Source organism: Syngnathus scovelli, chromosome 2 (assembly GCF_024217435.2).
Source record: "Syngnathus scovelli strain Florida chromosome 2, RoL_Ssco_1.2, whole genome shotgun sequence".
Lineage (NCBI taxonomy): Eukaryota > Metazoa > Chordata > Actinopteri > Syngnathiformes > Syngnathidae > Syngnathus > Syngnathus scovelli.
The window spans coordinates 28,235,606-28,252,594 of record NC_090848.1 but is presented as its reverse complement, the minus strand read 5'-3'; the positions used below and the strand labels follow the sequence as shown (position 1 = coordinate 28,252,594).

The window sequence follows — 16,989 nt, the reverse complement described above, 5'->3', positions numbered from 1 at the left end:
TTGACTGTCATCTTTCCGGACCATGCTGTGCATCGGGAGCGGCTAGCGTGTTATCACTCTTATTGTTCATCTTCTTGTTTTATTTTCCCTGTGTTGTTTACTTGTATGTGCGTTGTGAACTCTGTCTTATCTTTCCGGACTCTGCTGTGCATCGGGAGCGGCTAGCGTGCTATCACTCTTATTGTTCATCTTCTTGTTTTATTTTTCCTGTGTTGTTTACTTGTATGTACGTTGTGAACGCCGTCTTGTCACCCTGGGATAGTGAGAAACGTAATTTCGATCTCTTTGTGTGTCTTGACATGCGGAGGAATTGACAATAAAGGAGACTTTGAGACTTTGACTTTGAAAAGTATGTCGAAGCCTGACAGGAGGGGCACAATTCAGAAAACGTGCTCAGCTCGTCGAAAAAATGCGATTTAAGAAATAAAATTAAAAATGCGCCTAAAACCTAAACCAAACGCTGCAGATGTTCATTTCTTCATACGCAGTGGTCAACTCGGCACTCTACTCTTTTTAATTTTAATAACAAAAAATTGCAATGGCACAAACAAATGGTTAATTAACGATCCATGGAGCAAGGATTTGACATCTCTAGAAAATAAATTAATATTAAATAAATGACAAAATGAATGATTCACTGAGCGCAAACAAATTTTTTTGCGGCACGAACAATCTGTACCATTTTGGGTCCAATTGGAGTTAAATGGGGGCTGATCCATTTGGAAGTAAATAGGGGGCGGGGCTACGTGACGTCATTACTATAAAATAAATGTGTAATATCTACAAAACCGTAGCAGCACAAACAAAACTTTTTGCAGCACAAACCAGCACAAACGAACGGTACCATTTTGGGTCCATTTGGAGGAAAATGGGGAGCCAGCTTCACGGTGACGTCATCGCTATGAATGAAATGTGTAATATCTACGAAACCGAAGCAGCACAAACGAATTTTTTTTGCTGCACAAACCAGCACAAACGAAGCACAAACGAACGGTACCATTTTGGAGGAAAATAGGGGGCTGTGTGACGTCATCGCTAGAAAATAAATGTGTAATATCTACGAAACGGAAGCAGCACAAACGAAATTTTTTGCTGCACAAACCAGCACAAACAAAGCACAAACGAACGGTACCATTTTGGGTTCATTTGGAGCAGATGGGAGGCTGGGTAAACTCTGGATGACCTTTAAAATAATCTTTCCTAACTAAAAAACCATAGCAGCACAAACAAAAATTTTTGCTGCACAAACCAACACAAACAAAGCACAAACAAAACAGACTATTTTCCTTAGATTTTGCGTGAGGTGGGGGGGCCAGCTTCACGCAGGTGTGAAAGGCGGACCACAGTGATCCCTCGCCACTTCGCACTTCACCGATTGCGAACTGGGTGCGTTCCGGGTTTTTATGAAAACAAATACTGCGGATATATTTGGTGCATCGCGGCTTTTTGCAGCGTCACTTGGAGTGCGAGGCTTTGTCTGCCCATATGACACAGCACACTATTGGCCGGTTGAGAAGACGAGACCAATGGGAACATGTTGATCTGTATCCTTGCCGCTGATTGGCTTACAGCTGTAAGAGCAGTTCTGACCATACTTTATATCAGCCTCCCGCTACGTATTCACTCTTCCACTTCGTTTGCATCAGCAGAATCAGCAGCATTTCTGATTTGCACTTTGTCATGTCACGAACGAGGCAGGATAGCCAAATGCAACACAGGTTTACACAAACATTAAAGGAGACAAGGAGGGATGGAAGGTTGGCAGAGCAGGACAACAAGGCAAGCTGACGAGCTGATCAGCGAGCGAGCGGTGCGTCATCAAAGCAGAAGGGCATAGCAAGCTCTTTCAAGATTTTTCAGGGTGTCCCTGATGGTCAAGTGGTTAAGATGTGGAGCTTTCACCGCCCGCGGCCTGGGTTTGATTCCCAGTCAGGGAACCATATGTCAGTCTATTGTAATTTGGCAAAGAATATTGTTTTTGAATAAAAAACAATAACCATCCCCCTCAGTTGCACAAGCACTCCTCTTACTGTTCATAAGTACAATCACAGGTACAAGTCATCTTCATTCATAAGCACATCAGTCTTTCCTTGTTAAAACACAGCAGCAAAATGTGTTCCGTCAACTTTTCGTGTCTTAATAGACATTGATGGTATTTATTTACATATTGAAACACAATATTCCACCTCCTCCAATGTTACACGTGAATGCACATACAGAGAGACATTTTATTCATTTTGATCAGGCTACATGAAGCAAAATATAAAGGTGAATGTAATTCTCATTGATGGAATAAATTACTCCTTTTGACCAGCAGGGGGGTTTGCGTGCACATAAAGCCTCGAGAAATGAACCTATTTGCAAACCGTTTGGTGGGAAAGCCTCAAACACCAATGAAGCCTCATGTGCCCATCACTACTCAACAGCGAATGAGGAAACAGGCATTGAGCGACACGGTGTATCATGCAAACAGGAAGCAGGTGGCATTGCATAACCAAGTGGCAGTGTACTGAGGCAGATGAACCACTGCACACTGACAAGCTTCCGGGGTTTAAATACATGCCCTAATCAGCCAGTAACAAGGGCACAGGTGGCAGCGATCAGCACTGATTCGCGTGTGCAGCTCCGTATTGGATATGTGCTGGTTCGGGGGGCACGTCAGCTGGCCAGCACAGAGAGAATAGAGTGGAGCCATGACACGTTTACACTTTAAAATGTTTAATAAGTGTTTAAAAATGCAATAAAGTGTTTAAAACTAAAATATAAGAGTCTTGTGCGGATGCCCTCTCACTGGTTTCTGGGGGCGCGTCAGCCCGTCAGCAGGCTGAGAGCAGAACGAAGCCGTGATATGTTTACACTTTAAAATGTTTGAAAAGTTTTTCAAAATATAATAAAAAGTGTTTAAAAATAAAATTATAAAAGTTTTGTGTGGATGCCCTCACGCTGGTCCGCGGAGCAGTGGCACATTTACACTTTAAAAAGTTTAAAAACGGTTTAAAAATACAATAAAGTGTTTAAAAATAAAATTATAAAAGTCTTGTGCGGATGCTCTCGCACTGGGCCGCAGGGGCGCATCAGGCCGCCAGCACAGCAAGAGCAAAGCGGAGCCATGACACGTTTACACTTTAAAATGTTTATCAAAGTGTTTGAATATACAATAAAGTGTTTAAAAATACATTAAAGTGTGTAAAGATAAAATTATAAAAGTCTTGTGTGAATGCCCTCATGCTGGCCTGTGGGTGCACGTCAGCCAGCCAGCACGATGAGAGCAGAGTGGAGCTGTGACACGTTTATGGTAGTTTTTTGGTGACTTTTTATTAGTGAAGCCCTAAAGAATGTTTCTAAAAGTCAGTTTAACTTTAAAAAGTTTTTAAAAGTGTTTTAAAATACAATAAAGTGTCTCATAATACAGTGAAGTGTTTAAAGCTGTGACACGTTTATGGTAGTTTTTTTGTGACTTTGTATCAGTGAAGCCCTATAGAAGGTTTCTAAAAGTCATAAAGGGAAATGTGCTTTCGGGAGTTTGCAAACATATTTTAAGGTTGTGTTAAACTTATCATATTATCATATTAATATCTAGTATTGGAGTGCTCGTGTGGATTGGTGGGTGGCGAAGAATGTGCAGGCAAACTGCATGAACTTGTTTTCGTTGAAGTGTTGTGGATAGGCCCAGACAGGGAGTACCGGACGAGAACACCTCAAGGTCGTTGAGAAACGAGAACAACAGCACGTCTATGTGGCCGGGCTTCGCGGGGAAATCCAACCACCTGACCTCAGCGATAACACCGATATGGGGAGGAGATGGCCATCGACCAATCATCTCACAATATTTTGCATGCTTTAATATTCATATTGTGTTTCTTTAAAACTGGGCAACCCGGAAGAATGTGTCGTCTTTTGGTGGTCACAAAAACGCACGAGTTTTAGTGTGAGGGACCCGGGACCCAGGCCTGTATTAGTGCGCTTTGTCAGGAATAAACAATTGGTAAATTTGGTCTGATTGATCTACTGGTCTTCTCTTTGACAGAACGAACTCGCAAAATTGTTAGGTGCGCCAGTGTGTGGATTAGGACATAGCAATTTATGTGTTAAGTGTTGATCGCAATTTGGAGTCAGGTCAATAACTAAAATCCGTAACCTAACAGTCAGTTCAACTTTAAAATGTTTAAAAAATGTTTAAAAATACAATAAAGTGTCTAATAATACACTAAACGGTTTAAAAATAAAATTCTAAAAGTCTTGTGCGGATATCGTAAAAATATTGACTCTACATCACCTATCTTGGAACCAATTATCAGCAATAAACGAGGGACCACTGTGCACCCTGAACTGGTCATGTTTGACAATGCCAGTATGATTTATATTTTTTATAAATGTTTTAAAAAGTGGCGGCACGGTGGAGCACTGCTTAGCACGCCTGCCTCACAGTTCTGAGGTGCAGGGTTTGATCCCGATTCTGGCCTTCCTGTGCAGTTTGCACGTTCACTCTTGCATGTCCTGCGTGGGTTTCTTACGAGTCCTCTCTTTTCCTCATATTCCAAAAACATGCATGATAGGCTGATTGACCACTCCAAAATTGTACGCAGACGTGACTGTGAACGATTGTTTGTCTGTGTGCCCTGCGATCGGCTGGCGACCAGTTCAGGGTGTACCCCACCTACCGCCCTAAGACAGCTGGAATAGGCTACAGCGGGCCTGCAACCCTAGGATGATGAGCGGTTCAGGAAATCAATGTTTTTAAAAAGTGAAAAAACAATTACAGATTAAAAAAATAATAATAATTAGACTCCATTAGACTCATGTCGGTTCGTCTGGATTTCTTCCTGTCTGTTTTGCTCCCTGTTCCCGCTCACTGGCTACTGTTCAAACTGATTCCCGTTGCCGACCTTGCCTGCCTGCCTGTTTGATTGACCTGTTCATGAACTCCGCCCGACCTGACCTATTGCCTGCTCCTGACCACGAGCCAGCCTTGCTCCTTGCCTGCCTGCTTGACAGAGCAACTACGAACTCTGTCTGGCTTGACCACCCGCCTGTCCACGACCATTTATTGCCTCGGCCGTCGGACACGGCGACACCTGCTTGCCTGTCTGCCTGCTCTTATCCCTCAAGCTTCCAGTCGAGCCCTGGCACCTGTCTGTCATCCGCTGCTGCAACTCTGCTTCCTCGCTACACCTGCTCTGCCAGCGTTTCAGTCTCCCACTTCTCCTTTCTCCTTATCCAATGAACAAAAATCATACTGGACATGGTTGTCCTGCCCTGTTCGTTACAGGGGCACACGAAAAAGAAAAAAAAAGCTGCTCATGAAAAGAATGAGTTGGTGGTAAGTGTTGTATCTGTTATGTAGGTAGTGCTTCCAGGCTTCCATTAAACAGCAGACCTGCTAACAAGTTGAGACAAAACAACATACTGTAAGTCTGTTAAAATTTGCTTACAAAGAGCATTATATGCCATTATTAGCCTTTTTTCAAAAATGTATTTATAAAAATTATCAAATCTTAATTTGAAAGCTTAAGTGTGAAGTAAACTTAACCAACCATATTTTAACAGCTAAGTCTATTTTAAGCATTTTTTTTAAATGCAAACCCACCCAGGTTCTTAATTAGACTCATACCAACACGCTTCAAAACTAAAATGCTTATGTTCTGCAATCTCCAGTAACCTTCGGGGATGACGTAATTTCAAGTATGCCAAATGCATTGTTGATTGCCCCGTTCATTGCTCTTAGCCACTGTTGTTATTCGGCGCAATACCTCGGAACGGTGTGTCGATGCATTGCTCACATTTAGGCTAACAGTTGTTTGAGTGGCAAATAAATAAGAATAAGCACGTAAATTGATCTGTTTAGTCCTCACACAGGAGAACAGATTTCACGCCAGTGTTGAGTGTTATTTGCTTTTCTTACAAGCACTTCGAAGATCTCAGACATCAGAAGATTCTCAACCGTTTGTCATCATAAGGGGATTGCAAAAAAGTAGGTTCGATCATCATCACTTTTGAAATACGTGTAGTGTTACTGCTACTACATGGCAAATGGACTTCTCATTGTTACATAATCTTCATCATTATCTAAAAAATATATACTGTTTTACGCAGTGTGAAAGCACCCCATCATTATCCAAGTTCAAGTTCAAGTTTACTTTATTGTCAAAAATCCTATGTAACAGGGTTACCACAGAAGTTTGAAATTGCGTTTGACCAGTCTCCAATGTGCAGTTTAACTAAAAACATTTAAATAAGACATTGACATAAATCTCTTTCTTTCTCACACACACATACACACAACACACACACACACACAGCTAACTTACTCATACTGAATTTACAATTTCTTTCTCTGACATATTCATTCACAACATAAACATAGACAATGCACACTTACACATTGCAGTCATTCAAACACTAACATGCTGATAAACATGTGCAATACTGTACAATAAAATACTCTCTCTCACATTCACACACACGCACACACACACACACGGTGTGTAATAAGAGTATTGACAATACAGACCCACCCACACACACATACATACACAGCAGCAGAAGTACAATCAGTGGTCATAGAAGTAAAGTGAAAAAGTGTATAACTGTATATAAGGTGCAAGAGTAAAGTGCCAAGTGGCATGGTGACTTTGGAATGTTCAAGTGGTTTTCCTCAGTGTGTTCATGAGTCTGATGGCTTGAGGAAAGAAGCTGTTACTCAGTCTGCTTGTGCGGGACCGCAGGTTGCGGTACCGCTTCCCTGATGGTAGAAGGGAGAACAGTCTGTGTGCAGGATGAGTAGTGTCTTTGATGATGTTCATTGCCCTCTTGGAACAGTGTAAAGTGTACAGTTCCTGAATGGCTGGAAGGGGTGACCTGATGATCTTTTCTGCTGTCCTCACCACCCTCTGCAGCGCCTTTTTGTCTGCAGATAGGCAGCTGCCATGCCAAACAGAGACGCTGCTGGTCAGGATGCTCTCAATAGCACCTCTGTAGAAGGTGGTGAGTGCAGAGGTGGGGAGGTCGGCTCTTCTCATCCTTCTCAGGAAGTGGAGTCGTGTCTGCGCCTTCTTGACCAGCGCAGTGATGTTGGTAGTCCATGAGAGGTCATCAGTGATGTGCACTCCCAGGAACTTTGTGCTTTTCACAGACTCTACTGCACTGCCGTTGATGATGAGTGGGATGTGTGTTGGTTGTTTCTTTCTGAAGTCCACAGTGATTTCTTTTGTTTTGTTTACGTTGAGAAGCAGATTGTTCCTATCACACCAGGTGATGAGTTGCTGTACCTCCTCTCTGTATGCTGAGTCATCGTTGTCTTTGATGAGGCCCACCACTGTTGTGTCATCTGCAAATTTGATGATGTGATTCGTTTCAAATCTGGCAGAGCAGTCGTGGGTCATCAGCGTGAACAGCAGGGGGGATAGCACACATCCTTGCGGCACCCCGGTGTTTATGACGGTGGTCGCTGAGGAGTTGTTTCCGACTCTGACTGTCTGCGGTCTGTTCGTTAGAAAGTCCAGCAGCCAGTTGCACAGTGAAGTGCTGACGCCTGTTGTACTCAGCTTATTCACCAGATGTTGGGGGATGACTGTGTTGAACGCAGAGCTGAAGTCAATGAACAGCATCCGCGCGTGACTGTTTTTGTTCTCCAGATGAGCCAGGCAGAGGTGGAGTGCTGTTGCTATGGCGTCATCAGTGGAGCGCTTGGGGCGGTAGGCAAATTGGTATGGGTCCAGAGTAGTGGGGAGGGTGGATGTTAAGTGGGCCTTCACCAGTCTCTCAAAGCACTTCATCATGATGGAAGTGAGTGCTATGGGTCTGTAGTCATTCAGTGATGATGCTGGTGACTTCTTGGGTAGTGGTACGATGGTGGTAGCTTTGAAAATTGCTGGTATGATGGCTTGGTTCAGAGAGGTGTTGTAGATGTCTGTGAGGACGTCAGTGAGTGAGTCTGCACAGTCTCTGAGCACGCGCCCGGGTATGTTGTCTGGACCTGCAGCTTTCCTGGGGTTCACCTTGAGTAGGGTCCTCTTCACGTCCGCTGGGTCCAGTTGAAGTGTTGTGCTGTCTGGGTGTACTGGGGTTTTTGTGGGTGTTGTGGTGTTGTTTTCTTCAAACCGGCTGAAGAAGGTGTTGAGAGAGTTGAGGAAGCCTATGTTGTCCTCACACGGTGGGGGGGATGGTTTGTAGTCTGTGACTGACTGGATGCCTTGCCACAGGCGTCTTGGGTCTTTTGTGTCTGTGAAGTGTGAGTTGATTTTTTGACCATATGCACGCTTGGCTACTCTCACGCCCCGGTGCAAGTTGGCCCTAGCAGTCTTGACGGCCTCCTTGTCCCCAGACTTGAAAGCAGCGTTGCGTGCCCTCAGGAGCTCACGTACCTCCCTGGTGAACCAGGGTTTTTCATTTGCTCTCACTGTAATGTCTTTGGTGACGGTTACATCTTCCATGCACTTCGTTATGTATCCAGCTACAGAGTCTGTGTATTCGGTGAGGTTGACGTCCTGGTTGGTGGTGGCCGCCTCCCTGAAGACAGACCAGTCTGTGCGTTCAAAACAGTCCTGTAGAGCTGCTGTGGAGCCCTCTGGCCAGGCCCTGATCTGCTTCACAGTTGGTTTGCTTCTCGTCAACAGAGGTCTGTAGGCTGGAATTAGCATGACAGAGAGATGGTCTGATGAACCCAGGTGGGGGTGGGGAACCGCTCTGAAGGCCTGTCTGATGTTTGTGTAGACCTGGTCAAGTGTGTTTTCTCCCCTTGCTGCAAAGTTCACACACTTGTGGAAGTGTGGCATTACTGTTTTCAATTTGGCCTGGTTGAAATCGCCAGCGATTATGCAGACCAAGTCCGGGTGTGTGTTCTGTAGTGTACTCACAGACTTGTACAGTATGGAGAGTGCTTCCTTTGTGTTAGCGCTGGGGGGGACGTAAACAGCTGTGATGTTGACGGTATTGAATTCACGCGGTAGGTAGAATGGACGTCAGTTGAGGGTTAAAAACTCAATGTTCTCTGAGCAGTGACTTGTAGTAACTACAGCGTTTGTACACCAGTTGTTGTTAATGTAAATGCACACACCACCTCCTCAAGATTTACCCGTGCTGGCGTGGTTTCTGTCCGCGCGGAAAGTTGTAAACCCATCCAGTTTAATGGCGCTGTCCGGAACGTTGTTGTGAAGCCACGTCTCTGTGAGGATGATCGCGTTGCATTCTCTCACCTTTCGTTCTGTAGTTAAGTCCAGCTTGAGATAGTCCATTTTATTTTCCAACGACCGCACGTTTGAAAGGAGAATAGATGGAAGTGCTGTTTTGTGAGGGTTTCTCTTCAGTCGGTGTGTGATGCCGGCTCGGGAACCTCGCCTTCTCCTCCGACGTGTGCTCAGACTCCACCGCCGCTTCAGCTGCTTCCAGTGTCGGCTGGTGGGGGAGGGGGAGCCCGCTGCCTCGGAGGTTCCTTTGTTTCGGGACATTATTCCAAGACCGCGAAGAGTTTCGCGATCCATGGCAAAGTTAACTCCGGATATATCCTTTGTGCAGTTGTTGCTTCTAAGTCCCAATAGTGTACTTCTGTCGTATGCGATTCTCGGAGACGATTTGGACGGTACATTTAAATCAAAACACACATTTTTATCGGGAGCCGGCTTGGCCGCAGCCTCACAGGGTGCCGCCATCTTGGTATTATTATTATTATTGTTTGTGTGTGGCTTCCACAAATTCCCCTGGTCGACAAATGTATTAGTTGCACATTTATCATCTGATCAACAATTAATGTGCACGTTGAAGGGCATCTTACTGGGCCGGAGGGGACGAATGGTCCACAATGTGAAAATGTTTAAGATGCAAATCATGCCAGCCTTGGTTGGTTGTACCTTCCTTTGGGGTTACATGGCAATGTGGCGGCCCCAACTCTTACCTTAGCGGTTAGTGCTCTGTGCTTCTAAGCAGGTACAATCCCCAAGTTGGGTGAAGCTTTTTTTCCACAATGACTCTGACTTGCACGAATGCAGTTGGCGCACATTTGCTGGGAAACGTCTATTTCCAGCCACCAAAGGCTCACAAATTTGTATATGCCCTTGTTAGACCCAGTCCTACCAGCACAATGTCTACCAAAATATCAAAAGAAAGAAAACCCATGCACACAGACTGCGTTCTGTGCTAGAGTTGCGCTTGGAACAAAAGTAGGGACCGTGGTCTTTAAATCTTCAAGAGTGAGGTACATGCTATACATGTCATATTTCGTTTTCATACTTGTTTGTGTTTGCAAATTTGTTACCAATACATTTTACGATGGCCTGACAGGCGAACGAACACCAGGCAGGAATCAAGATCATGGTAACCTTAACCATCAAGGTATAAATAGACAAATACATGAAGTGAGGGAGCCAGGAGAGACAAAGCGATGGAGAGTGTGCATTTTTACATTTATAGTATATCCTGAGATAAAAAGTTGAATAAAGTGATATTAATATCTTATTATTTAATGGTTTTAGATACTGCAATTGCAAAAAAAAAAAAAATTACCAGGCCAATCATGAAATAATGAGCCAACAATCTAATAATTTATTACGTTACTGGCCAAAAGTTACTACGTTGTAAGTTCAGGGACTTATTGTGTTATTGCTGAGAATTACTTTATGGGCCTCTTACATTCTTAAAAAGGACAAGTTGGTTGCATTTTAGGCAGTTATTAATTGGCTGTTAATACATTGTGGACTTTAGAGGTCCCGCTAACTAAGTATGAAAATTGGGTACCGCTGACCATTTGACTTGGAGGAAGTATTTTGCTAGAATAACGTTTAATGATGTCAATAAATGGATAAATACGTTACCTCTCCATTTTCCAAAGGAACGATTCGAGAATATTCGGTGCTGCAAATTATGTCGTTGTCGTTGTAGATCCTTTCGATGGTTTGCTGTCCGAAGCGCTCAATGCAGTCTCGTTTGACGGCTGCGCACACACGCAGAGTAACATTGATTTGAATCGTTGACATCTTTGTTCATCCCACACATCCCTTAACGTCCCTGCCCATTTCTAAATGCCACAATGACATTGTTTACTCCATTTACTTACTTACTGATTATTTACTTAAGATTCAGATGTACAATTTTAAAATTAAACAATATGTAAACTAATGAAGCTAATGAATGGTAGTCTGCCACGTCGCCCAATCCCTTCCAGCTTCAGGACTTTGGCTAGACCACTGTATACCAGATATTTCGAATAGTGTTTTTCCTTTGGAGAGTTATGTTTGATCTTTTATCTATTTGGTAGTTTTTCTTATTTTCATTAGGTTTAAGAAGATTATTAAAATTGATTTACAGTGAAGTTAAACCTCTACATACGGATTTAATTCGTTCCAGGACCGACTTCATATAATGAAATACAGTCAAACCTCTACATACGATTGCTTAAACATATGAATTTTTCAACATCCGATGTGAAATTTAATCAATTATTTGACTCAACATCCGAAATAATTCCCAACATACGACGTCATCATGGATAGCCCGCTAGACAGCGGCACGTCAGTATGACGTCAGATAGCGTCCCAAGAAGGCAAACACAAATGGTAGAAGTGGTCAAAAAATTAAGAAGGTGATGTTTTCCTTACAATTAAAACATGAAATTATAACAAAACATAAGCGCGGAGTGCATGTGAGTGATCTTGCAAATCAATATGATTGAAACATGTCAACAATTTTGACGGTCAAGCAACGACGATTAAGCAGAAGGAAGCCCTCAATGCGGTCAAGCCATCCAAGGGATCACCATCATCTCTAAATGTCGCTGCCCTACCCTGGAAGCGATGGATGGCCTTCCTTTAAAAAAATCTACAAACGGGCCAAGTGATGGTGAGGAGGAGGAAAGTGAAGCAAAGAAAAGAAAGCCTGAATTGAGTGAAAGTGAGGGTCAAGATGAGCTAAGTTAGTTTTAAGTTAAAGCTAAGTTAACTTTAAGTTAACGTTATGTGAGTTGGATAAAAAGCCAACTCAGCTCAGTGGCCTAGTAGTAGAGTGGAAGGTTGTGGGTTCAAACCCCGGCCGGGTCATACCAAAGACTATAAAAATGGGACCCATTGCCTCCCTGCTTGGCACTCAGCATTAAGGGTTGGAATTGGCGGGTTAGATCACCAAATGATTCCCGAGCGCGGCACCGCTGCTGCTCACTGCTCCCCTCTCCCCCAGGGGATGGATCAAAATCACATGGGGATGGTTTAAATGCAGAGGACAAATTTCACCACACCCAGATGTGTGTGCGATGATGATCATTGAGACTTTAACTTTAACTTTTAAAAACTGAAAAATAAAATATAGATAGATAGATAGATAGATAGATAGATAGATAGATAGATAGATAGATAGATAGATAGATAGATAGATAGATAGATAGATAGATAGATAGATAAAATATTTTAAAAATAAGCTAAGTTAGTTTGGATATCACATACTGCAAATAACAGAACGTAAATATCGCTGTGTCTTTGAGGTACAGTAATAATGAACCCCTTTTTATTGATTATGCCTTTGTAATTTATTTCTTTTTACATCTCTCTGATATATCCATCCATCCATCCATCCATCCATCCATCCATCCATCCATCCATCTTCTTCCGCTTATCCGGGGTCGGGTCGCGGGGGCAGCAGCTTTAGGAGGGACTCCCAGATTTCCCTCTCCCCAGCCACTTCATCCAGCTCATCCCGGGGGAACCCAAGGCGTTCCAGACAGGCTAAGAGACATAGTCTCTCCAGAGCGTCCTGGGTCGTCCACGGCGTCTCCTGCCGGTGGGACATGCCCGGAACATGCCGCGGATGGAAGATGGCGCCGCGGATGGCCGCCACGTTGACTTGCTCTCTGCTACTTTGTCTTATTTTCTGTGTTTTCTGCATCTTCTGCTGCCCATCCCGGATCAATTTTACCAGAGATGAACTGTTAAACATCGGACAGTCTTCTCCTGGTACTTTCTCTCCAGGTTTCTCTGACCCAGACTGTTTGACGGAGATTTTAGCCAGAGCGGCGGTGCTATACAAGCGAGCATTCCGAAGATGGCGGCGTGGCAAGCGCGCCGGAGCCCTCGTGAAGCTGAGGCAGAGAGGGTTCCGTTCTTCCCTGCCATTATCAGGGAGGAGAATGGCACTTGTGAAAAAGCACGGTAAAGTAGCGGGGGAATATATATATATATGTATAAATATACATATTATATATATATATATATATATGCCCGGGGGAATGCTCGCGAGTCGCCGAGGCTAACGTTGCCCGGCCAGCTAGCCGGCCGATCCCCCCATATATACAAAAAAAAATTCTCAATGGATTTACACGATTCACGAAAATACTTTGGACGGAAAAAAACACGGAAATCCGCGAATCCGCGGAAAATTCTCATCCCTGATCAATTCATCTGGCAAATGTCTGCTCCCTGGCGAACAAGATGGACGAACTGCTGCTTCTCATCCCACGGAACCCGGACATTAGCGGTTCCGCCGCCCTGTGCGTCACTAAATCGTAGCTCTCCGAACTCGTCCCCGACCATGCCATGCAGCTACCTGGATTTAGGCTAATCCGCGCCGATGGCAGCATGGAAATCTCGGGAAAAGCAAAGGGAGGTGGTCTATGTTTCTATTTTAATGAACGTTGGTGTACTGATGTCACGGTGTTGAAAGAGTCTTGCACCCTCTCCTAGAAACACATTTCATAAACTGCCAGCCGTTTTATTCACCACAGGAGTTCTCCTCGATCATCATGGCGGCTGTTTACATTCCACCAGACGCACGTGTGATCGAAGTCACGCAGCTGCTGGCTGATCAGGTAACAGACATAAAGAAAATATAACCAAACTCACTAATCATTGTTCTGGGTGATTTTAACAGTGCAAACCTCGCACACGAGCTCCCCAAATACTGACAGCACATAACGTGTCCCACCAGAGGGGCACAGACACTGGACCACTGTCACACCGTAATAATGGATGCATACCGCTCTGTGCCTCGTGCAGCTTTAGGACTCTCAGACCACTGTCTAGTTCATCTTATCCCATCCTCCAGGGAGAAATTAAAAACTTCTAAGCCTGTGGTGAGGAATGTGAGGAAGTGGACAGGAGAGTCAAAGCAGGACCTCCAATCCTGCTTTGACTGCACCAATTGGGGAGTTTTGGAAGCTGCAACGTCAGACCTGCATGAACTCACCGATACTGTCACATCATACATCAGTTTTTGGGAGGATTTATGTGTGTGCAGACTAAGACCTTCTGCGCGTACAACAACGATAAACTTTGGTTTACACCAAACCTCAGGATGCTGCGCAAAGCCAAGGAGGAGGCCTACAGGAGTGGTGACCGGAACCTGTTCAAGCAGACCAGGAACACACTGAATCAAGAGATCAGGAAAGCCAAGAGGTGTTACGGGAACAGCCTGGAGAGAGAACTCTCTGCCAATCCCGATCCCTCAACAGTGTGGAAAGGTCTGCAGAGCATCACGGGCTTCAGAAACCAACACCCCGTCGTGTGGAGAACCCAAGGCTTGCAAACCAGCTAAACAGGTTCTACTGCAGGTTTGAACAGTCCACCCACACAAGAGGACTTCCTGCAGCACAATCAACATACACACCTCCCCCCACAACCCCTTTGTCCACACTTCCATCATCGTTATCACCCACTCTCTCTCTTACAGAAACCACGCCCGCACTTCAGATCCGCGAGGAGGAGGTGTGTCAGATGTTCCGGAGACAAAAGGTCAGGAAGGCACCAGGCCCAGACGGCGTGACCTCCTCCTGCTTGAAAGTCTGAGCTGAACAACTGGCACCCACCTTTGCACGGATCTTCAACCATTCTCTGGAGCTGTGTGAGGTGCCCTCGTGCTTCAAGAGCTCCATCATCGTACCGCTGGCCAAGAAGCTCGCCATCACAGGTTTGAATGACTATAGACCTGTCGCCCTGACACCTGTGATCATGAAATCTTTTGATAGGTTAGTGTTGAACCACCGGAAGGACATCACGGGCCCCCTGCCCGACCCCCTGCAAATTGCCTACTGGGCAAACAGGACGGTGGACGATGCGGTCAACATGGGACTGCACTACATCCTGCACCACCTGGACACCCCAGGGATGTACACCAGGATCATGTTTGTGGACTTCAGCTCAGCGTGCAACACCATCGCTCCTGACATCCTCCACCAAAAGCTCATCCAGCTCGCGGTGCCTGCTTCCACCCGTCAGTGGATCACCAGCTTCCTGACCAACAGGAGACAACGTGTGAGGCTGGGGACCATCACATTCGACACCTGAACCACCAATACTGGCGCGCCCCAGGGATGCATCCTCTCCCCACTGCTCTTCTCTCTCTACACTAACGATTGCTCCTCAGGCGACTATTCTGTGAAGCTCCTGAAGTATGCAGACGACACCACTCTCATCGGGCTGATCCGGGACGGTGATGAGACTGCGTACAGACAGGAGGTGGAGCGGCTGACTAGTGCAGCCAAAAACCACCTGGAGCTGAACCCGCTCAAGACCGTGGAGATGACAGTGGACTTCAGGCGAGACCCTTCACCACTTTCACCCCTCACTATCCACAGTAATACTATTCTCTCCACAGACACCTTCAAGTTCCTGACATCCACAATCTCTCGGGATCTGAAATGGACCAGCCACATAGACTCTGTCCAGAAGAAGGCCCAGCAGAGGCTGTACTTTCTGAGACAGCTCAGGAAGTTCAACCTGCCACAGGAGCTGCTGAAGACCTTCTATACTGCCATCATCCAGTCTATATCGCTGTGTGGGGTGGAACCTGTACTGAAAACAACAAGAAGGCCCTGCAGCGCATAGTGAACACAGCTGGTAGGATTTTTACTGCTTCACTCCCCTCCCTGAAGGACATTTACACCTCTCGTCTCACCCGCAAGGCGACCACAATTGTGAGTGATGTGAGTCACCCCGCTCATACTTTGTTTGATCTACTGCCCTCTGGGAAGAGGTACAGAAGCCTGCGCTCCCGCACCACCAGACTCACCAACAGCTTCATACTCCAGGCTATTAGGATCCTGAACTCTCTCCCCCCTCCACGGCTGCATAACGTCCTGGCCTTTTGGGCCACGATGGCTGCCTTACACTACTCCACTTGCACTACTCCTCCTGTACTTTTGCGCTATATACTGACTGTCTGCTGTATGCACAATTGCTCGATTTCAACCATGTTGCTCTTATTTATTCATTGCTCTTATTTCTTCATTGTATGTGCCTTCTTATTTTGACTTTTTGTATTGTTTACTTGAATGTTTTGTTTGTCTGTGGACCAATTGAGTGTAATATGTCTTGTCACCGTGGGACAGTAGGAAACGCAATTTCGATCTCTTTGTATGTCTTGACATGTGAAGAATTTGACAATAAAGCAGACTTTGACTTTGACTTTGACGATCCTCTGCACCTCCATAACTGCCTGGTTTGGATCGGCCACCAAACAAGACAAGCACAGACTGCAACGGACAATCAGGACTGCAGAAAAGATAATCAGAACCAACCTCCCATCTATTCAGGACTTGTACCTGTCGAGGACCAGGAAACGTGCTAGTAACATCTCTACAGACCCTTCTCACCCAGGTTGCAGTCTGCTCAAACTACTCCCCTCCGGACGGCGTTACAGAGCACTGTACGCCAAAACCAGCAGACACAGAGACAGCTTCTTCCCCCAGGCTGTCGCTCTGATGAACTCACACCACTCTTAGAGTCTCAGAGACATTCCTGTGCAATAACATCTTGGTCTCGACACTTTATCTTTGAATTGTCTATAATATGTGTACTCTGTCCACCACAGCCTGGTCATCCTGGAAGAGGGATCCTCCCATTTGTGGTCTCTTCTCAAGGTTTCTCATTTCCCCAAGTAGGAGTTTTGAGTTTTTCCTTCCCCTCCTGGGAGTTTACAATCAGGGGATGTTTGAGAATATTTGTAAATTTTCAAACAGGAATGTTGTTAGTCACCTAAATGTTGAACAGAGGCTGAGATGTACCAAAGTCAAATTCC

The 16,989-nt window shown here is 45.1% G+C and overlaps 1 protein-coding gene and 1 non-coding gene across 8 annotated transcripts in view; one reads left to right on the top strand and one right to left on the bottom strand.

Annotated features, from left to right (window-relative positions):
* The window catches only part of lama5 (laminin, alpha 5), a 463,481-nt gene that overhangs the window by 379,216 nt on the left and 67,276 nt on the right, over window positions 1-16,989 (bottom strand). For 6 of the 7 annotated variants that reach the window (XM_049753597.2, XM_049753598.2, XM_049753599.2 and 3 more), the window contains exon 4: window positions 10,806-10,924. The exons of the other annotated variant lie outside the window; for it this stretch is intronic. In XM_049753597.2, coding sequence (XP_049609554.1) covers window positions 10,806-10,924 — 119 coding nt within the window. The remainder of the gene's footprint in view (window positions 1-10,805; window positions 10,925-16,989) is intronic. 7 annotated transcript variants of the gene reach the window in all.
* On the top strand, window positions 1,865-1,937 carry trnae-uuc (transfer RNA glutamic acid (anticodon UUC)). Its single transcript has one exon. It is a non-coding gene; the product is annotated as a tRNA-Glu (tRNA).